Source organism: Acipenser ruthenus, chromosome 1 (genome assembly GCF_902713425.1).
Source record: "Acipenser ruthenus chromosome 1, fAciRut3.2 maternal haplotype, whole genome shotgun sequence".
Taxonomy (NCBI): Eukaryota; Metazoa; Chordata; class Actinopteri; order Acipenseriformes; family Acipenseridae; genus Acipenser; species Acipenser ruthenus.
This window is the reverse complement of record NC_081189.1, coordinates 59,678,192-59,702,133: the sequence shown is the minus strand read 5'-3', so window position 1 is coordinate 59,702,133 and position 23,942 is coordinate 59,678,192. Positions and strand designations below refer to the sequence as shown.

General features: G+C 34.7%; 2 protein-coding genes across 12 annotated transcripts in view; both read left to right on the top strand.

Moving 5' to 3' along the window:
* The first annotated feature begins 645 nt into the window (after positions 1-645).
* On the top strand, positions 646-8,215 carry LOC131737498 (phosducin-like protein 2). The gene is made up of 6 exons (XM_059026790.1): positions 646-740; positions 2,573-2,693; positions 3,322-3,412; positions 4,070-4,213; positions 5,417-5,625; positions 8,046-8,215. Exons 1-6 carry the CDS (start codon positions 735-737, stop codon positions 8,210-8,212), a joined length of 738 nt encoding a protein of 245 aa, XP_058882773.1. The 5' UTR covers positions 646-734; the 3' UTR covers positions 8,213-8,215.
* Positions 8,216-13,293: 5,078 nt separating this feature from the next.
* LOC117421158 (circadian locomoter output cycles protein kaput-like) overlaps positions 13,294-23,942 on the top strand; it is a 65,322-nt gene continuing 54,673 nt past the window's right edge. For 2 of the 11 annotated variants that reach the window (XM_034035162.3, XM_034035160.3), the window contains exon 1: positions 13,294-13,442. Coding sequence is in view for 2 of the 11 variants with exons in the window: in XM_059026748.1 (XP_058882731.1) it covers positions 14,203-14,237 (35 nt within the window). In the remaining 9 variants the exon portion in view is untranslated. Of the gene's footprint in view, positions 13,443-13,565; positions 14,238-14,262; positions 14,434-15,629; positions 15,727-16,424; positions 16,508-20,512; positions 20,601-23,942 lie in introns of those variants that run through there. The other 9 variants (XM_059026712.1, XM_059026714.1, XM_059026735.1 and 6 more) reach the window with 9 other exon arrangements.

Below are 23,942 nucleotides of genomic sequence, written 5' to 3'. Positions count from 1 at the left end.
CCCAGTCTTAAATGCAATTTCACTCCTACATACCTATCCAACTTCAGAAACCAGAGTTGAGTTACAGCAAACCAACAATTTCACAAGGGTCAGTTGCCTCAGTAAAGTCTGCAATCCCGATGCAATGCATTCTAAGACATTATATAAATACTTATATTGCTCAGATTACAATCAATAGTTTATAACCTAGTAATTGTACACTGCAGGAGGGCTCTGGATCACAGCTAAATTCTATTTTGTACAAGATTACCTTGATTATTATCCCCCCCACCATAGGAGCAGTTAAATGTTGCCCTTGTTGAGAATCAAATTCCTGGAATTGTTTACACACTTCATGTCACTGGCACATTCCCATATAATGAGATCTCATTATTACCCCAAGGCACTTTAGAGCTTTAGTTCAATGTTTGGAGACATGAAGAGGTTTGGGACAGAATGCAGAATGCAGTTGTTCTTACAATACTATCCTTATGTTGCTTATGTTAAAGTTGGCCCCCAGAGTGGTCTTTAGCTCTTGTTTCAAATGTAACTACCAATAAGATTCTTGAGACTAAGTGCACATCTGTGACATAGGCTATTATGACATCATTGCTGTTTATTTTCATATGTAATCTGGATTTATATATAAACACTTCATCACCAAGAGACAGTCGCACAGAATTTATTGTATTGATATTTTTATTTATTGTTAAATTATTTATATTTTGTTGACCAGACCATTCTCATCAGAAGAAATGCAGGTAAATACATTTGTAATATATGATGTGTATTCTAGGAATTTCTGCAACCAGTTTTAACAACTGTTAACTCAATTTAAAGGAAAAGGTGTGTATTTTCAAAATTAACATAGATTATGTTGAATCTCACTGCTATTTGCTTTCACTGGGATTCCAAATCCAGCTGCAAAAACTGATACGGTCTAATTTATTATACTTTTCTTGGTAATACTATATAACATGGGGGCAAACATTCTTAATCTACAAGGATAAATGACAGGAGTAATTGTCAAATAATCTCCTGATAGCGCTTAAACTTAAAAATTTAAACTGTATACAGAAACAAAACATTTACTGAGAAAATGTTCAGCATATGATGGTATTTTTTTATTATGATTTTTATTTAATAAATAACTTAAGTAGATTTTTTCCCCTTCTGTTTCTTTATCAACCTTCATTGGAGAAAGAAAGAAATAGGTCTTCCATTTGAAAAAAAGCTTTTGGCTTTGCTGGGGGTGATCTATTCACACATCCAAAGTGGATATAGAGGCTGTTGAGGTTCTTGCTAACTAGTTGTTATTTCACATGTTTAAACATTAAAATAACTTGAAACAACAGCCTGAGGCAAGACAAAGCATAACACATAAGATTAAAGATAATTCATGCACAAGTAATTTTGTCATAAATCACTTCATGTTCTTAAAACAATACATATCTGCAAAACAAGCGAAGTTAAACATGAAAAAAAAAATCTATATTCAACAGACACAGAAAGACATTTATTTAAGATAATTTAATGTATTGTAAATAGACATGTCCAGCAAAGATTACGGGAAGTCCATTTTGGTAGTCACCCTGATATACATGGATATATTGCTGACAAAATTGATCTTTGTAGGTGCTATCATTAGAACCAAATGAGAAACAAAATGCATGCTCTTTCCATATGCACAATATTAGAATAGATAGAAAGAGTTCTGTTTATTAAGGTTAAAGCTTTATTCGGCAGGATTTCCAAATCATATCAATACACTTTTCTTATTGTATTGTACTCTTCCTTTATATTGTTTCTTTCAGTTTCTATACAACACTTTCTTTCAAGTTGAAAGCTAAACCTTCCTCTGACAGCTTTGTCATTAATTCACCCCTAGTTCAGTACTATTACTTTGTGTAATTCACTAGTCTGTTTTCAATACAGGTATTTATTATTATTATTATTATTATTATTATTATTATTATTATTATTATTATTTATTTATTTATTTATTTTATCCTGTGCTGCTGGTGCATGAAGCCCATTGAATATGATTAATATGTGTTATTAATTTACATTGTGTAACCTATTTGCAGTACAATTTAAGCAATATCTGACAGTCACTACAAAGTGTACAATAATAAAGAAATTCCAAAAGGCTGAAAAAAAACCTTTCTTTTTGTTTATTAACTGTTAATAACTTGCTTACTATCATGTTAATAAGGTATAAGGTATAAGTCAAGCAGACAAAGCTGCATGCCGTCATTACTGCAAGGATCAAGCACTAGCTGAAACTCACTTGAACCTCTGTCTAAGATAGTCATCACAGAATATTCTTGGAGATTTACAAGACATTAACACCAGGAAACATGCCCACTGTCCATGTGTGAAGTGTTTCCTTGAATTTGGCGACACATTTTGCAGAAATATCCTTAAGTTACTTTAATCAAGATGTTTCTACATCGGCAAAGGTACTGTGCTGTTATCTGGTAACAACCCCCTTGGTTAGGGTTTAATGAGAGCTACTGTACTGTAGTAATCTGCCAAGGCACCTGCAGAGCACATTCCTATTCCTGACACTTGACATTTTAACACTTCACAGGACCCAAACGAAGACACTGAGTGGAATGATGCTTTGCGCAGGTTTGGGATCCTTCCAGCTAAAGAAGAGCCCGTAGATAAAACTGAAGAACTGGTTTTGAGGCTGCAAAAAGAACAAGAAGGTACGTCTGTAATACTTTCCTCAATGAACACTGTCATTTGCATAGTCATTGTCCTGTTTTGGAATGATTCACAAAATCAGTTGAAAACAAATACTTTATTGCCTTTTAGTGATGAAAGACAAGGGCCTGGATTAAGTCAAACATATGACCGTGTTGAAGCTTTTGCAAGCTATAACAATGGCAGCACCCTAAACTTTTATTTACTTCATGCCACATTTTTTTTTTTTGCCAGTTTATACCATATGATCTGTTATGAATGATGAATACACTCTGACATCATACATTAAAAAAAAAAATACAGCACTCGTCCAGCCATATGTAATATATGTGTTTTAAATCTGAAACAAAACACATTGGAAATGTGAGAAAAAAAACGGCAAGTTATCAAAAGTGCCCAGCCATTTAAAGTGGAGATATCAAAAACGTATCCTGTACGATAAATGATGTGCATAAATGCAATGGAAATACTTTCTGAACACATTTTATGAGATAGCGCATACTATATTATTTGTTATTTTCCATTTGCACCCGACCACTTAATTTAAGCATAACTGTGCAATATTACTGAACACTGCAGTACTATGCTTTATCAATGGTAAAATAATAAATTAAAATATTTAAATTACAGTCAAACCGTATGAAAATATGAACCTTGATGAACTGAAGGAAGCTGAAGATGATTTTGATGAAGAAGATGAAAGAGCTATAGAAACTCACAGGTCAGTTTCCATGTGACATTGTGATATACATTTTGTTTTTTATAAAATGAAAGAAATGTGATTTCCTTTTAAAACAGGGGTCTCCAATCATAAAGCATTAGCAGAATGCAAATACGATTAAGACTCATTGGGTGGCGCACTCAATGGCAAAATCAAACTTAATGTCTCCCTCCAGTGGATAGTGGGAAGGTTTAAGGATTTTTTTTTTTACCTTCAGTAAGAAGAATCAGGGAGTTTATTATTCTAACAAATTCCTCTCAGAAATGTACAAATTAAACTGGAAACAAAAATGTTGCCACGTTGTAACTGACATATTTCATATATCCAGTTCTCAAATATAATTTTTCAAATACAATAATTTTATAAACAGTCTATCCCTTGACAATCCTCAAAAATGAACAGCAATAAAATATCTTTAATTCATAACAGCAATAACATATCTTTCCAAATGCAATAAGTAAGCAAGAAAGCAACAACGCCAGAAATGCAGACATTTTTATAATTGTATTTTGTATGTATTTAGTTAGTTAGTTAGTTATTTAGTTAGTTATTTATAGTGATAGTGATATATTCCAGACTTTTGAAACACCCTGTATAATATGCTGTATAAACCTACCGGTTAAAATCCAGGGTAAGTGTCCGAGTAATCTTTGGTAGGTGCCAACGTCTTGCAGAATGGAAGGCAAAACAAAGAAACATAGGATTTGGAGAGTTGACCGAGATTTCCGGTGACCAGTATGTGAAGGAAGTAACAGAGACTGGAGAACATGTGTGGGTTGTCCTTCATCTCTATAGGCCAGGGTAAGCAGCTGAGGCAGAGGGTATGTGTTTAAACACTTTTAGAGACACAGCAATACACACACTTTGAAGACTGCCCTGTAAAACCAAACAAATTAAACATAAATCAGCAATAGATTTTAATCACCTCTTATTGTTTATTGTAATTGTTGAGAATATATAGTTTATTTGACACTGGTACTGTACTGCAATGGATTATCATCAATAATCTCTTCAGAGATGTGGAATATCAAAATATGAACATGTTAGAATTTAAGAATTGGCTCCGTTCTACATATGACCCATAGCATTGCTACCATTGCCCATCTGTATAGAAACATTACATTGCCATTGTATTGTCAATGCATTGACATTGCAGATCATTTGTTAAGAGTTTTTAGTCACAATTCTAATCATGATACAGAGCTTTTTTGTGGTCTTTTATTAATGAATTAGTACTCTGTGTATTATAATAACATATAACAACACTCTTATGTATTGTATCTTTTATTTCTTCAAAACCGCAGTTCAGTTGTAGCATAATCAATATGTGGAATCTTGATGCATAGTGCCATCTTGAGGATATTATGTAAACTGTGTTATGGATTGATGAAAATTACTGTGAATGATATTTTAACATTTATTGTTTAAATGCAGGTCTGATGTGCTACCATCTTATATTTGATGTTAAAATGTCATATGCAACCAGTTTTAAAGTATATAGAGACCCCCCCCCCGGAAAACGTTAAGTAATTAAGAGCTGATTTGGAATGAAAACCTGTGTCACCTGTTTGACAATGTGGGCATAAGTGGGCATCACTGATAGTGTGGGCATCACTATCAGTGCACTAGAGCGGACATTTTGAAAAGAGCTTTGAAACAGGCTTTAAAGTTAAAAGTGTAAAAAGTTGTCAGGATGTTAACAATGAAAAGAAAAATTACAGGTACATTATTTAAACAGTTGTAGCAACACCTGGGGACGTGTAACACTGTATTTTTCAGAACCTTGCTACTTACTCTTTAAGGGCTTACAAGTGCATTTTTTTTTGCTTGCTTTAAAAAATAAAAAGAAAATGCACATTTGTAAAAGTGGACTATTTGTGTCAGTTCCCTCTGACTGCATAGCTAGCGCCTGGCATTACATCAGGCCCTAGGTTTCCAATGCACAACCTTTAAAAATCTAGACAGTCTAGACAGTTAACAATAATAAGCTGCCTTTCCTTTCAGAATACCAATGTGCACTCTCCTCAATCACCTCTTGAGCCTCTTATCCCAGAAATTCCCAGAAACTAAGTTCCTGAAAGCCATTGCCAACAGTTGCATTCCAAATTACCCTGACAGACACTTGCCAACCATCTTTGTGTACAAGAACGCTCAGATTCATGGGAACTTCATTGGTGAAGCCCAGTGTGGAGGGAAGAATTTAAAGAAGGAAGGTAATTTGTTTAGGATATTCACAAGTAAAGAGCACACAACTTATAGTTTATTAGGTATACTATTTATCATTAACTTTTTATACTTTTAAAAATGAGACTGTTCATGTCCTTTCTGTAAAACATACAGTGGAACACAATATGCTGCATGAAGAGAATCTTATACCACATACAAGTTTGTATCATTGGTACTAAATATTATTATTATTTATTTCTTAGCAGACGCCCCTATCCAGGGCGACTTACAATTGTTACAAGATATCACGTTATACATTATTTCACATTATACAGATATCACATTATTTTTACATACAATTACTCATTTATACAGTTGGGTTTTTACTGGAGCAGTCTAGGTAAAGGACCTTGCTCAAGGGTACAACAGCAGTGTCCCCCACTGGGGATTGAACCCACGACCCTCCGGTCAAAAGTCCAGAGCCCTAACCACTACTCCACACTGCTGCCCTTACTTATATAAGGCATTACAATTGGATTTTTATTTTCCTGTACACACATTTAAAAGTGTGAATGTTTGTTACCTCATAAAAATGTCTGGATCATGATGATGATGAAGATGATGATGATGATGATTTAATATTATAATAATAATAATAATAATAATAATAATAATAATAATAATAATAATAATAATAATTTCTCCATAATTCCAAGATTAATTTGATGTCAGCACATGACATGCCTTTGTTGAAAAGTGAAATCCCACTCATATGCCTGATTAACTTCCAATGGTTCAATACAACAAAACCTACCCTGCCCCTTTCATGTAGTACAAAAGACTAAATGAATACTAGCCCTCTACTAATACATGTCTCCTAATTCCTTCTCTGTCTTGTTTTCATAAATTATAGATAAACGACAGGCCTATGCTCTTGTTGTTGAGTTTATGCTTGTTTTTCTGCCTTTTATACTGTGCCATCTGGTTTCAACAGTAATGTTAGGTGTGATAGTGGGTTCAAGACAATGGTTTGAGTTGAAAGGTTTCTTTTTTCTTTTAATGACTAAAAGCTAGTTACCAAACTAGAAATAAACCACTCAGATATTTAGGTTCCTGGCTCCAGTTGTTTCTTAATATTGTACTTTTAGATTTGTAAGTGGTGGTAAAAGAGATTTGAAAGAAAAATGTCCACTTTAATTTTCTCTTGGATTACATCAACAATTTAATGGGCAGCGCTTGAAAGGCATTTCAGCAAAGATTGTAATAGCCTGCACACCATCATTCTATTCAAAAGGTTAAATGTTTCTGAAAGGATGCATGTAATTTGTGGAACCCAATCCATCTGATCCAGTGTGTGTTTGAGGGGGGTGTAAGGGGTGTGTTTGAGGGGGGTGTAAGGGGTGGTATATAATTAACCTTTAAACACTTACAACTAGTTTCACAGACCCTGATAAACAATGGTCTTGAACTTACCTAATCAGGGTCTGCGAAACCAGCTATTTGCAGAAGAAAAAATCTTCTCAATGACAGAAACAGCATCCACTAGGTGGCAGTCCTGATCTTCATTGAGTGAGACAAATACACAGTTTTCATTTAATTTCATTTACATGACTTCATTGGCTGTATCTACTGTGTTTACCCTGGAAATGGAAGTTTTCGGATCACCTCAATTATTACTTTTGCATTATTTTGCAAAGTGAGCCATGTTAACAAAGCTTTACACCATAAGTTATTTAAAGATTAAAACATTCTTTAAATAACTCAGTCAAAAGCTTTGTGCAGTCTTCAGTACAAAAAAATGATATTCTGAAAATGACCAGTAACTTCTATGTAATTTGGGCACAATGACAGTTTTGCAAGTTCATTTTAGTAGTCAGTGATAACAAAATTATAACTTTAGAAGGTCTATTATGTTAACGTTTCCAATATTTACTACTGGGCAGCAGTGTGGAGCAGTGGTTAGGGCTCTGGACTCTTGACCGGAGGGTTGTGGGTGACACTGCTGCTGTACCCTTGAGCAAGGTACTTTACCTAGATTGCTTCAGTAAAAACCCAACTGTATGAATGGGTAAATGTATGTAAAAATAATGTGTAAAAAATACTGTAATTGTATGTAAAAATAATGTGATATCTTGTAACAAATGTAAGTTGCCCTGGATAAGGGCGTCTGCTAATAAATAAATAATAATAATAATATATGAGCCAATCAGAGTGCTCTTTTTAGCCATGACATTGTTTCAATACAGTTTTCATTTTTAAATAATCAGAAATAGATTTTGTTTTTCATTTGTAGTGCATTGGAAATGATGAATTCCTTCCTTCCTTTCATCCATGTTATATTTAAGACAAAAACATCTCCAAATAATGTATTAACAATTAAAATACTTAAGTGCAGTCATTATTATATATTTTTCTCTTTTCTGTCTTCCACAGCGTGTTTCTTATTAATTCTTATTTACTGTTTTAGAACTGGAGTGGATGCTTGCCAGTGTTGGGGCTGTCAATACTGACCTTGAAGAAAACCCAAGAAAAGCTACAGTAGACATGATGACATCATTAATAAGAAACTGCTGCATTCAGTATCCAGATTGCAGTGACAGTGACACTTCCAAAAGCGACAATGATGGTGATTGAAGAAAGAAGCCCGCTAGAAACTGTATAGCTCATCATAATCAAGAAAGGTTTCGCAATATTAAAAGAAGAGCCATGATGTTGCTAAAGCATTTTAGAAATGGTCTTTTTCTTTTATTTCCTCATTCCAAAAACGTCCACTTTTAAAAGCTGATCATGTCTATCCATCTGTCTGTCACATTGCACCAGCGCTTCCCAACCCTGGTCCTGGGGATCCCAATGTGTCTTCTGGTTTTCATTCCAACTGAGCTCTCAATTACTGCACTGGACCCTTAATTGAAATAATAATTTGTTTAATTAGACCTTTTTAATTTTTCTCAGGTCCTAAAAAGTTGCAGAGTTCAAGTTACTTATAAAATGTTATAGCCAACTTGAAATCTTTAACTATTTAAGATCTTAAAACAAGTAAAAAGGTCTAATTAAGCAAATTATTAGTTCAATTAAGGGTTCAGTTAAGTAACTGAGAGCTCAGCTGGAATGAAACCCAGAAGACACAGGGGTCCCCAGGACCAGGGTTGGGAAGCGCTGGTCTACATGGTGAGCATGATAACTGTCTTGATTTTGCACCACTCTTCAACAAACCTTTCTGAAACACTCCTAACTTTCTATGGAAGTTTCAGATTGCACTGGCTATCATCTGATAAACTTCCAATTTTATACGTGTAGCTTTCAGACACAAAATCGCTTTCAGACACTGCGATTATGAGGACCCTCTGAATGTGCCTGCTCTGGTTTTAAACCCACCTCCAAATGTATTGGTCCTAACTATGTTTTCTTTGCATTAATGTCTAAAGATCTGTTTGCGCAGAGACTCATTGAAATCATCACTGTAGGCTGGTTTTGAGTCACAACTTAACACTTCCTTGCTTAGTTAAGCATGTGGTGAGGTGATACTGAGCATGTTTAATAACTGGTAAGGTAAGATATAAAGTCCAGTGGGAGAAAATCTTTTTAAAGAGGTTTGAAAGAGCATAATTTGTGGCAAATAAAAAAATAGTTACAAAAAATTAAATACATGCCATATATGGCAAAAACATGTATGTGAAATTATATACAGTTCAAAAGTTTACATACCCCAATGGAAATTTATAATTTCTAGAAATTTCTCGAAAACAAAGAATTTTAGGAAAAATCTTTTGTAGCAAAAGTTTTGCTTTTGTGGATGAGGAGAAAAAAGTTACAAGAAATAGATGTCTACAAATATTTATTTCAACATTTATTTTTGCAAAACTCCAAAAATGCTAATTCAAGATGCTAGAAATTTCAATTTGATAATGCAGAACCTAATTCAAGAAAAGTCTAGAATATGCTGGATTGTAGGTGAACATTCTTATCGAGCATAAAAGGGTTAGGCATAGGATGATTGCTGTCATTACCAATAAGTCAATATGGAAAAAAAGTAAAGAGCAATCTGAAAATTATTTATTGTCATAAAGCTGGAGAAGGATACAAGAAGATTTTCAAGCATTTGAATATCCCAATTTCAACTATTGTTTCTATTATCAAGAAGTACAAGACCCATGGTACTGTCACAACGCTCCCTCAGTCTGAAAGAAAGAAGGTTCTTTCACCAAGAACAAGTAGAAGAATTGTAAGGAATGTTAATAACAATCCGAGATTGACTGCCAAAGATATTCAAAGTGAATTGGCTGCAGGTCTCAATGGTCATGGGTCAAGGAAAAAGCCACTCTTAGGAAAACGTCACAAGGACAGTCACTTAAAGTTTGTAAAGCGGCATTTGAATGATAGATATGAGTTCTGGTGAAAGGTTTTGTGGAGTGATGAAACAAAAATCGAGCTATTTGGTCACGCTGATAGTCGTTATGTTTGGAGAAAATCTGGTGAGGCGTACAAAGAAAAGAACACCATACCTACTGTCAAGCATGGAGGTGGTAATATCCATCTATGGGGCTGTTTTTCCTCTAATGGCACAGGAAATGTAGTTCCAATACATGGTAAAATGGATTCCATAGCATACCAGATGATATTGGCCAATCATCTGAAACCCTCCGCTACATAACTTGGTTTAAAGCGCAACTGGACGTTCCAACATAACAACGATCCAAAGCACACATCAAAATCTACTTCAGAATGGTTAAAGAAGAATAAAATCAAGGTTCTGGAATGGCCTAGTCAAAGTCCTGATCTAAATGTGATTGAGAATCTTTGGTATGAGTTGAAGAAGGCTGTGCACAAGAGAAGTCCTCTGAATTTGAATGAACTGGAACAATTTTGCGTTGAAGAATGGTCAAAAATCACGAAAGAATCATGCAAAAAGCTCATTGACAAATATCGTAATCGTTAAAGGTTATTATTGCTAAAGGTGCCTCAACTAGCTATTCATTTAATTTTCCGTGTCAGGGTATAAATACATTTGAATTTGCATTTTTTGAGTTTTGCAAAAAAATTACTGAAATAAATAATTGTAGACATCTATTTCATATTTTTTTTTTCTCATCCACAAAAGCAAAACTTTTGCACCAAAAGATTTTTCCTAAAATTCTTTGTTATCAAGAAATTTCTAGAAATTATACATTTCCATTGGAGTATTATTATTAGTTTATTTAGCAGACACCTTTATCCAAGGCGACTTACAGAGACTAGGGTGTGTGAACTATGCATCAGTTGCAGAGTCACTTACAACTACGTCTCACCCTTTAAAGTTCTGACTACAACTGTATACTGTATGTAATATATACTGTATAAAGGCTGCATCCCCCTATATCAGGTAAGTTTCAGTCACTGTGGACAAGGTACAGGTAGTACTGTAGCTCTAAAAGCGATGCTAGCAGGTGTCCTGGTTTTAACAGCGTCTGTATGCTAGACAGCATTTAATAATCCCCTAGAATGGACCAGTTGAACAATGTTTTTCAAGTCTAAGTGAGTGTTGCAGATTGAACACCCTGAGTATATAAATCAAATAAAAAACTTGAGCTTATTGCTTTTGAATGCAAATTAGATTGGAGCTTAACCCCAACCCTTAAGCGTTGCTCGAAAAGCCCTGAGTTATTAACTACTACAGCTTGTGTACTTGATAGTATTTTGAAAAATGTTTTTTTTTTTTTAAAGCAGAATTTGAATGAAAAAAGTATACTACAGAGAAAAAACAGCTAGCTGAGGTTTGTTTAGCATAAAAAACAGTTTAGTTAGGTTGTAGTTTCACATAATATAATGCTGAGTACCCCAACAAATGGTTTGCATCCCATGTATGTATCTCATTAATATTTAACATAAATTTAAAAAATAAATAAAACCAACAACCATGTGGTTAACATTTTTTATACAGTCTTGATATATTATAAACCTCCTATCCACAGTCACTTATTTAGCGATTTTCAAGGAGCTCAATATCAGATGCAGTAAACTGTATACAGTAATGTGTGCAATTATTTAGCAATTAAATGTAGACCACAAAATGTGCATTTGTTTCATTTCATTACATCGTTTTATGACATACTAGCTAATTCAGAAGACTTGGTTTTGTTCTTTTATACAATACAGACACATCTTTGCCACAGTATTTCACATTCTAGTCACCCCACTTGCGTCCAAGTTTCACTCATTCCAGTGTTCCCAGCGTACCTGAGAAGGTGATGATTGTATTCTTCCACTGGCAAGCCAAACTTTCTGAAACGGTCCAGTTAATTGGGGTGAATAAATGATTACATTCATGAGACAGAAGTCCTTACCTTCTGGGAAGGCTAGATACCTACTGCTGAAAAAGGGGATAGTGGTATCATTGCAATACAGTAGTGTTGTGTGGTCCAGTGGTTAAAGAAAAGGGCTTGTAACCAGGAGGTCCCCAGTTCAAATCCCACCTCAGCCACTGACTCATTGTGTGACCCTGAGCAAGTCACTTAACCTCCTTGTGCTCCGTCTTTCGGGTGAGACGTAATTGTAAGTGACTCTGCAGCTGATGCATAGTTCACACACCCTAGTCTCTGAAAGTCGCCTTGGATAAAGGCATCTGCTAAATAATGTAATAATGTAGTAATTACAGCAATGTCTAGCTCTTGTTGTTAAGCTGTTTTCACCTGTTTAAGACATACTTTCAGTTATGAGGAAGTAATTAAAAAAAGGAAAAACCAAAATCAACCACATTGATTTCAAATACCATAAAATGCATATCCTTATTTATTTATTTATTTATTTATTTATTTAACAAACAGTAAAAATATATAAAATGCAATTAATATTGTAGGCTGAGGGGCCTTTGTGATTTTTCAACTTTTCATGGTGCTTTTACAGGGAAATCACAATGCACAAAAGAAAAAAAAATACAACTACAAATTGTTCAAATACGCTAAAGAAATGTAAACAAACTGGCCCATCAAAATGGCTACAGAATGCAGAGTAGGCACCAAGAAGTTGTATTTTAAAAACATTTGGAAAAAGTTCTTTCTTACGTTTTGATTTGCATCAACATATATAAAATAAAATAAGAAAACTAGAACTTAAGTCTAATTTCTATTTAGCTTGAATATGTATGCGCCGTATATGTAACCCCCTGAAGCATATACGTTTTAAATTAAATTGTAGGGTCACGACAAAATAAATAAATAAATAAACAAACAACAAACAACTCCTTTGTGTGAATCAAAGTAAACTGTGCAGCCTTCTGGAATGATGCTAAAATTCAGTTAGATTTAGTGTAAAACTGAACATGCTTGTGGGGCACTGCAGCTTTAAACTTGCGTCCATTTTAGTTTATTGCAGAAATTCGGTTACATTTATGGTCAATTTATACAATGTGCCTATCTTATTCAAGAGTACATGAACAAACCGTTACCATCATTAAATAGTATGTTATCATAAGGGAGAAAATGACAAGAATCAGGTGTACAACCTTTTAACAACCTTCATAATTATGTGGTACGAAGTAAATGACCAAGGATTGATGTACTGCAGTTCTTTCTGTGTCAGAGGGTTGAACTCTGTATTGAATACAAAAGTACAGTAGGTGAACGCCTGATAAACTGATAGGACGAAGCTGCTTTCAATCAGATATTGTGCTAAGCACAGACAGCGCTATCTATGTAAGTACATCAATTCATGTTTGATTGCAGCGCGCATTTGACCTGATTGGCTCTGTGCCAGCCGAGTGAGTGACAGATACGGGCCAAAAGTGGGAACGCTTGTGTAACAACGTGCATTTCAAAGAACATACACTACCGAAATAAACCTTAAAACACAACAGGGAAAATAGTTTGCAAATCACTATGCTGTGTAAAAGGTAGGTTTAGTATTTATATTTTTGTAATTCATAATGATATAATCGTATTATATGTAAGCAGTTGTTTTAATTATTGTTATTATATTTTTGCGTTCCGAATGAATTTTGGTACATAATATTTTCGTCACTCGAGTTTTTAAAGTAAACCCCAGTATGGGTTGGATTCGGTTGGGTCCCCATATTATAGGTTTTTTGCCTAAAGGTAAAGTTGAGACTTGGAAACATAAAGATTGGTCTAGCGTTCATATACTGTAAGTATACATAAATCATACTGTGATATTTCAAAATGTTACTGGTAACCTTAATTATTATTGTCATGGGTCCTGGCTGTTTGCTGTTAACACGTTGATGACAAAATCGCTGGTAATGGCTATACTTTTGGGGGGCTGTTATGTACTCTATTTTAATACCATATATTTTAAATTAATAATATGGGATTTTGAAGATACACATACGGTGTTTTAGTGTTCCGGATTCATACTACTATCTAATGTACTAATTCCTTCCTACCTACGCAGAAATATTGAGTTGTATTTATTTATACTCGTTAAGAATATTACTATATTATCTCAGTTAACCTGTTGCATGTCAATAGATAAAAAACCTATCTGCCTCGCTGGATCTTCATCACAGCTAGACTGTATTGCCAGTGTGTGATTGTTATTCCATTGCGCATGCCTAGTGCTTGCGGAGCCCAAGGTAGGACTGCTGTTTTTGTAACTCCAGTTAACTCAACGCAGCCATCTACACCAAAACAATAATGACGAAAAGCCGGAGAATGGGGGATTCTGCAAGGTAATTGTTTACTTTGGCATCCACGGGGGTTGTCCAAATACCTCTGAGTGTGGTGTATGTGTATGCGCACAGGGCATAGACAGTGCGAAGCGATGAAGGGGGTGTTTTCAGTGTTGGGGGAGTCTTAGGCCTTGTGACCCACATTACCTTCGAGAAGGAGGGGAGTGTTTACTACTGTGTACGAGTGCATTGCAAGGTTGGTGATCATTGGTATTCTGTATGGGTTCAGCGGAAAGGTCTTATTCTTGTGACTTTTTTCAGTAATATTCTCGGTAATGTACCTTAGTTAATAAAAATAACAGCAACTTCAACAAGCATATGTTTAGTTTCGTTTACGGTTGTATCTTTACAACAAACTTGATTTATTGAATTACCTTGCACTTGTACGTGTTTTTTTGGCGGGGGGCGGTTCAAAATATGTGTCTTAAAGTTTGATCACTTATATGTGTAGAGAGGAACGGTTAACATTTATTAACATTTTGAATGTGTTTTTGGTGTGGATCAGCATGTGAAACCCTGACATTGTTCTGTCATTCTCGATTAATCTAAGTTTTCTATTCGCCTTTGTTGGGTGTGAGTGTCGTGTTTGTGGGCTGCTGTTGCAGCTCGGTGTTAAACAAAAGAGAGGTTCAAGAGCTGCTAGCAGGATACTAGTTTGCAAGTGCCTCGCGGTCTCTATAAATATCATCATCAAACGGTCAGCTGGTTTTATGAATTGCATCTGACTGCTTTGCATTAAAAAAAATCTCGCGGCCAATCATAAGGCACAGATTATTTGTTAAACTAGTATTTAAAAAAAAAAAAAAACTTTATAGAATATTTTTCACATTTTAATATAATGTGAAATGTGCATATAATGTAATGTTAGGGAAATAAAATGACCATTTATATTGGACATTGTTTCCATTTTTACAGATTCCCTTGACATTTGATTTAGTTAATGAGAATATATGAATCTGGGGATGTCAATTCAATTCAACTCAAAGTGCTTTATTGGCATGACTTATTTTCCACAGTGTTGCCAAAGCAAATGTCTTTAAAAAAGGAATTTGCCAGTTTCTAGACTGTGTGGTACAGTTTTTGTGAATGAGGTGGTTGTAAGTCATGATACTGCTCGCTCAAATTTTTGCATTTACTGCAGTTATGGGGTGTTTGTCTGTTACTGTACTTGTTTACACATGTCCAGAAAAACAAACCTCATCAGATTGCCATGTCACCCTAGTACCCTCATATCACCGTAGAGTAAATATGTTAACTTTGAGATGCGCCTTTCTTATTATTAAAAATGCCTAATTTGTACATAAAAATAATTAAAAGGTATAAAAAAACATATTCATTCTTTCAAGATGACACAAGCATCAAAATGGTTGTTCTTGTAATGGCTTTCTGCAGTTTTCCAGTTTCCAGCCCATGGCGGTCAGGACTGAGCAAAATGACATGAAATGTCTCCGAGACACAAATCCAGTAAAACTGCAGAGTGATCTTGCTGGTGAGTCAGCAGTTGGCCAATTGGAATATTTTCACTTACTATTATTTCTTGAATTTACACATATCTCTGGCACACGCAACCTTTGCTGTCTGTTTGTTTCTGAGGTTTCAATATACATTAACTCTTTATGTGCTTCATCCTAATTAATTCGTCTTTTACCGGCTGCTGTGAAATTTACATATCTATTTCTCATTGTCGTTAATGAATGATAATTAAGCATCCCTGCAGTGGAACTTGTATCAGTTTGCAAAACCACCACTGCACCTACTGCTGTTCATATAAGTGCAATATTTGTTTATCCTTTGACCATATTATTGATGCATTACCACTTGCTTTCAGATAGTCTTTACAAGCTGTATTCTGTGATTATCAAATAAGTCACATCGCAGGTGGTTTCCAGTAGAAATTAACCTTTTCACTGCCATATTGTTTTTAACGTCTGGACACTTAAACGATACATTCTTTTTCTAATTTATATTTTACTTAAGGTTTACAAACTATTGAAAATATGAATAACTAGGATTGGGGCAATACAAGAACTCTAATTATCAGAGCAAATATTGTGATAATTATTATAGTATATTTTCTATATTGGATATTGAAAAATACATTTTTAAATTTTGGGTTTTAATCTTGACATTTTCTGTTGATTGATTTATCATCCAATCTATTAATTGATTTATCACACCTGTTTACAGGTAACACAAAGTATTAACATAATGCTATTGTAGCCAGCCGATCTGAAAGAATACCACTTCCAGACAGATGTTTGTGAGTCCAGGTAAGGTTTATTCTTGTGTCTTCCGGATGTACAGCAACTTAAATACCTTTTATGATTATGTAAACAGCAATATGAACATATTCTTGCAAGATTGAAGCTGCCAAAGTAACACACTGACTACACGCTTGTACTACAACAAGGACTTCCCCATAACTCCCCCACTGTCCCTGCAAGCACTATGGCACACACCACTCTCTTAAAGCTACAGCAGCTCAATTATTAATCAGTAATACAACTATAACACAAACTGTATTTTGTTGACTGCATTTTGAATTTAGCCTTTAGATTATATGTAACTTAAACTATTTACTGCAAATGTTTCGTAATGCAAACCAGCGTTCCAGATAAGGTTTTGTGTCATTGAATAATTTACTCTCCAATTTAGACACTAGGGCCCTGAATGTAAAAAAGTGCTGTTTTCCGACAGGTGGAATGGGTGCAATTTACATAAGTGGCGGAAAACTATTCAGTATTTAAATCAGAAACCTATATGTTAATGATCAGGATTTCAGGACAGGTGGGATTGAAAGGTAGTAAAGGCGGAGAAAAACAAAACAGGCGTGTGTTTCAGGAGAGATGGAGAAAGAAGAGAATATACAGTTAATAAAACACAATAATAAAGCAGTACATCAGAACAAACAGAAAAAATGTAGTTAGAGAGCTCCTATTTTAATGTAGCCAAATGTTTTAAATGTATACTGTATTCAATTATAGTTTCGGTTATGGAGGATATTTTATGCAAACATGAAATACATTAATAAATTAATGAATGCATAAATATAGAAATAAATAAATGTTGAAAAATAAATAGACATTTATGAAAAATATACAAATACGTAAATGACTAAATAAGTAAATGTATAAATATATTTATTTAGTCATTTTATGTATTCGTTTATTTACTTATTTTTCATTTTGGCATAGCAGCTACATTAGCCCTTTCATCTAAAATTGCAGCAATCTCTAGCAGCACATCGGGCTCCATTGCCAAAGTAGTCAGAGTCACTGCACCCAAGTTCACATCTCCATTAGGACTTTTTGAAACAGGCAGAACCACTTTAGATGGGAAAATAACAATTCCCACCACATCAAACCTTTTCATTTTTGCAAGGGGGGTATGTTAATTAGGTACCCACTTAATTTGCATAACATTCCTCATACTGTCGGAATTGGGGTTTTGTGACTGTTTTCATCCTTCCTTTGATTTTTGCTTGAAACATGAAAAACAATCAAAATTAAAACCTGCCACAAAAGCCCTCACCGGCGGTTGGAAAAGCTTTGATATTCAGGGCAAATGTAAGTACAATATATTTTGGGTGAGTAAAATACAGAATTAACTTAGTCATGACTTAGACAGGACTTTTTGGCCATGTTTTTCTGGCAGTTCCCAGGCAGGCTACAATTAGCTGCCCCTGCATTTCGATGAGCCATTATTTAGCTACCACATTCACAATTGACCATTGAGAGGCCGGGAACCAACGAAGTACAAGAAGCTTGATAACATGCAAACTCAAGCTATACAGCAAAATTACTAGTGTATTCTTTACGCATTACATTTAAATACATATGTAATTCATATTTTTTCAATACTTAAAACACCCAGTACGCAGCGTATCTGGTGCCAACCAATGTTTAACATACATATATTTACATACATGTGATTTGACAGTTTGACAATATTTTTTTAGTTTTCCTCTACAAGAGATGTCTTCAGCTTCAGAAAATGTTGCGTGTTACTTCTGTGCAAGTGATTCAGAATTTTCTGCACTGTACAAGGCCAAAAAAAGACATTACTGTTAAGAAAAATCATTGACTCATTGAGACTGAGTCATGCAGCACTTGTTTTCTTTATGTAAGCTGTAGCATATGCTTACCTTAAAGAGGAGACAGACTCTAAAAAAGAGGAGACGGACTCTAAAAATCTTGATATTGTGGAGGGAGAATTTCACATTTTTTGTAGAATCTTGGCAGTGTAAAATAAAGAATAGGCTTACATTGTATTTAGTAGTTTAATAGATAGACCAGACCGAGCATAGCTGGAAGTATGAAGTTGTCTCATTTTAAATTAGCAGACCAGATTATGTCAAATGTATTTCTGCTTAGCTCATTGTGTATTTTAAGATTTGTTTTATTTAACTTCTGATGCATCTCAACTAACATTGTGTACGGTAGCACAAAGAAAAAGGGGGAACAGAAAAGAAGTATATAGTCTACGGGAGTGCAAATTACTGAGGGTTCTTTCTCAAGTTTTGTGCCTTTTTCCAGGCTGCACTACAGGTTGTTGCCTCCTGATGTGGTTCCTCGCATACAAGTCTTAGCAATACTTTGCTTCTGTAATGTAAAGGTTCAAAACCTTACTGTAAGTAAAGGTCAAGCAAAGTTCAGTTGAGAGGTTGCCAGAACATGCAAATCTTTTCAGGACACCAGTCCTTGACAGTATACTGTAGCAGTCATTTGTAATAGTGGATTATTAGACTCTCCCATATGTCTGTAAATAGGACAGCAGTGTAACACTGGCATCGCTCGCATAATTATGAGCTACAGTTTTAATTTCTCGACTTTGCTATTTTATATGGTTTGTTGAACATTTATTATTATTATTATTATTATTATTATTATTATTATTATTATTATTATTATTATTTATTTTTTAGCAGACGCCCTTATCCAGGGCGACTTACAATTGTTTCAAGATATCACATTATTTTTACATATAATTACTCATTTATACAGTTGGGTTTTTACTGGAGCAATCTAGGTAAAGTACCATGCTCAAGGGTACAGCAGCAGTGTCCTCCAACTGGGATTGAACCCACAACCCTCTGGTCAAGAGTCCAAAGCCCTAACCACTACTCCACACTGCTGCCCAATTTAGTGCTGAAACAGTTAATTCTATAATTGCACATTTTAGTTTCATTTATTTTGAAAGAAAAAAAATGTAAACCCATCTCAGGAATAGCAACAAACTGGGAAAAAAAATAAAACTAAAAAAAATAATAATGAAAAGCCTGCCTTAGAGGTTCTATGTTAAGTATCCAGATAACCAATTTTAATAAGAGCAATGAACGTACACACATCTTTGGATTAACATAAAGACAGTATTTAGCCTTTAACCTCAATAACACACTGTGAATACAGTATATATTTAGTTTTGCCTTTTACAGTGCATGATTTCATAAAAACAAACATTGGAAAATATGTTAACTGGGAATTTCTGTTGTAATGGGATCTCAGCAAACTGACAACCTGTGTGCATTTTGTAACTGGATGTAGTTCAAGCTACACTGCAGATATCTCTAGCATTGTAAATTACTTGGTAATAAAATTGGTCAATATCTTTAGATATTATACTGTGATAAGAATGCTGTGATATTTTTTGTTAATTACTGTAGCAGATCAGCATAGGCTAGCACCTGATTCACTGCTGCTGGTTAGAGCAACAAGCAGCTCAGACTCTTACTGTACAAGTTGCTTGAAAAGTTTCAATTCAGTGAGAATGCCCAGATAAACTAAAAGCAGATATGACAAGTAAAAAGCAACTTTTAAAATAGTTTGTTTTCTAATAGTGACAATGCAGTCTCGATAAAGGCTCTACTGTCAGGTACTGCAGTTCACCTTGCTCTGGATGCATAACACTAGACAGTCGAGCCTTCATATGTGGGAATGCTTAATTTAAAGTAGCTATACTTTTTGTTCTGAAAAGTATAAGATTCACAGTGGTTTTAAATGTTTAATATATTACAAATAAATTGCATTATTAAAGTGTTTTGAATTTGAAGAGTTTAAAAAGCAATTCTCACAATTTGGATTTGCTCTTCTATCACATAGGGTCAGTCATTTCCTAAATGCTGTGCTATTGGTGCCTAATGAGACTCTATGCTTTTATGTTGAGTAAGAGAATGAATAGCATCAAAACCAACCTGGCTGAGTTTTGAGTTGTACTGTAGCACATTGACATTGGTCTGCTCCTGTACAGTACATGATGTGTCTCTGTTATTAACCTAGGTTCCTACAGTAGATAGAAGCAAGGAAGTGCCATAGTACCTGCCCAAACAGGAGAAAATAATTATTGCAGAGAGGAGTGTGAAAGAAGGTACAGTATTGAGGATACCACAGACTATTCAGAAACCACAAGAGGATGTACATAATGAAACCACAGCTTAGCCTATATGGGTGAATGCACATAGGGTTTCCTCTCATGTCTTACTGAGGTATTGAGAGTAATTTATTAAAAAGATGTATTATATTTGACTAGTTGTTTCATATGTGTCTGTGTATAGTCCTGTCCATTTGAGGATGTGAGGTTTCTTGGATGCTGCAGGGCCTCCTAACCTGCTCTTTTCTGAGCCTTCATATGACTTGGCATTACTCCAGATTACAGAAATCTGATGGATAAGAGGCATGAGAAGTGGGGGATGTGCCTGACATGTGACAAGCAAAATGGCAACTTGACAACTGTTCATCTGTGTTAATAAAGATATGCAATACTGCATAATAGAAAACACATACAGACTTAAATTGCTCCACATCACTGGAAAAGCTTTTTGCAAAAGCAAAAAATATTTCTGCTTGATAAATGTCAACGCTTTAGTGCAATTTATTGATGCGTAAACAAACATACTGTAAGGGGTTGTGATCATCAGTAAATTCTAACAGGAGGTAAATGACCAGTCAGGATTTCAAGACCAACTCATTACCCAACTCATTACCCACTCATTGTTTTAGCATTTAAAAGCCCTCGTAAATGAGCTGAGAGAGAGGGTTTGTGAGAGAGAGGCCCTGCTGTATTTGGAGTTTAATACATGCCTGATTTTAATTTTCTGGGAATCACTTTAGCAACCAATCTGTGAAACCACATCTCTTCATTCATGTAAAAGGCAACTTGAGAACAGAAGGCAAGCTTATCGAATGTACTTTACTGAAGCCTCTTGAAAACACTGTCTATACTTCCATCATGACCACAGGGGAACAAGAGTTTACAATTTGTGAACTTCTATCTTTAGATCATGCAGTAGTCTGGGTGAGCTGAATATAATGGGTACCGGTCATACTTGTCTATATTTTTGTTAATATTTATTTGGCCTATATTAACAGAAATGTAGTTAATAAGGGGTAGGTGTAGTAAGGTGGGCCAGTCGCAGCGCAAACATACCACAATTTGCATTTTTGTTTTCGTGACACTTAAAGTGAAAATTGTCATATGTACTAAGAGAAAATATGTTAATGAAGACAGACACAATATAGCCTACTAAGACACAATATAGCCTACTAATATTTATTGCATCTGCTTAGCGAGATTTCTGTACATTGTGAGAGTTGTGCGACATTCTTCAAATAATTAGCGGGAGATGAGTTGTGATTTGCTGCAGCAGAGGGTGCCTGAAGGATAACATCTATACACCAGGGGTAGAAAATTCCCCAAAGCTCTACATTTTACATGCCCAACAGAACATTTTACACGCCCAAGTGTGAAACCGAAAAACAGTTTTCTGCTGCTGGTGATTCCACGCCGATAGAGGACTTCTGGACTGCATGCCCTGCTGTGTGTCAGCAGTGGGGGGGGGGGGGCAAAATAGTTTAACAATGATGTACTCAATGACACAAAATACAATTATTTAAAAATAAACTTTAAAGAATGCTCCAAATTTGCTGAATCTGATTTAAACGCTTTTTGTTATTTCCCTCCAGTTTCAGTAATCCATTGCAAATACAATTCGTTATCACTCCGACACCAGAATAGCTTAACCAATAGCAGCTCAAAACACTCGGGCATCACATGTTCTGCTGTTCGCGCAGGTGCACAGGGACGCAATACTAGAACACATGAGATGCTGGCTGGAAGTGATGTAGGTAAAAAAAAGAAAAAGTGATGTGGGAGCAAGTATGGAAGTTTAAAGTCCATATGTCACCTATTTCACATTACAATCTGATTATATTTTATTAAACTACACTATAATAGTGTTGTAAAATATATATATCATTTATACTTTTGCGCTGTTTTGAGAGCTTCTGACAAAAAGCCCTGATTTCGAATCTTGATTTTTTATTTTTCTTAAAAGTATTTCCCAACATAAAACCAATGTCACCTTACAATAATTGATTTTGAGTTTGTGTTTTAAAATAAAATATCAAACAGAACGAAATTTCAATGTACAATTTGTAATTGTAATTGAAGTCTGAATACTTTTGCAAGGCACTGAGATATATATATATATATATATATATATATATATATATATATATATATATATATATTATAAATGCATTAATGCTGTGTACCAAAATGATCAAAAAGAAAAAAGAGAAAAGGATATTTCAGGTACTTCAAAAGGTAGAATAATTGATTCCAAATCAATTATCAGGATGTTTTGGACTTCATCGTCTGAATACAAAAAAACAGTGCTTTCAGAAGTTGATAAAAAACAAACAAGTAGTTTTTTAAACAAAATTCCAGAATGTTGATGATGTTGATGATGATGATGAAGAAGATGATGATGATGATGACCTCAGAGTAGAATGTTCATTCCAAATGGCTCCAAAGTGCCAAATTTGAAAATAAGTTCAATGTCATACAGAAGAGACAAAAATCTAAGAGAGCATCTGGTAACAGTAACCATGGGCAGTAACATTCAGCCCAATCTGGACAGTCTTAAGGATACGTTTCCATGCAATAGGTCACGCTGTGTTACTTGTAAATACATTCACAGCAACGCAGTAGTTAAGGGAGCAAAATACTCATTTACTATCCATGATACTTTTACTTGCATTAGTAAAGGAATAGTATATTGCATTGGCTGCATCAAATGTAACAAGCTATATATTGGTGAAACAAAACGACGCTTGGCTGATCGCTTCATGGAACATCTGAGAAGTGTACGAATTAACACCTCTACCTTTCCTGTCACCAGACATTTTAACAGAAATGACCACACTATAGAAGACATCACAATTTGTGGGATGGTTCAATGCTATGGAATGCTGTCAGGAAACAAAAGGAATGTGAACTTATTTTCAGACTAGGCACTTTGGAGCCATTTGGAATGAACATTCTATTCTGAGGTCATCATCATCATCATTCTGGAATTTTGTTTAAAAGACTACTTGTTTGTTTTTTATCAACTTCTTAAAGCACAGTTTTTTTGTATTCAGCCGATGAAGGACTTGTAGTCCGAAACATCCTGATAATTGATTTGTAATCAATTATTCTACCTTTTTAAGTACCTGAAATATCCTTTTCTCTTTATATATATATATATATATATATATATATATATATATATATATCGATTGATAATCCAACACACATACAGACGTGCTCAAATTTGTTGGTACCCCTCCACAAAAAACTAAGAATGCACAATTTTCTCTGAGACTGACAAAAGTAATTGGCATCCACCATTGTTTATTCCATATAGAAATCAGACTTTGCTTTTGA

Bases quoted from the DNA above. Each gene is read 5' to 3' on its own strand.
- LOC131737498 (XM_059026790.1), top strand. The intron at 3,413-4,069 runs GTCAGTTTCCAT...AATCTTTGGTAG, and splicing joins AGAGCTATAGAAACTCACAG to GTGCCAACGTCTTGCAGAAT. The intron at 4,214-5,416 runs GTAAGCAGCTGA...CTTTCCTTTCAG, and splicing joins CTTCATCTCTATAGGCCAGG to AATACCAATGTGCACTCTCC.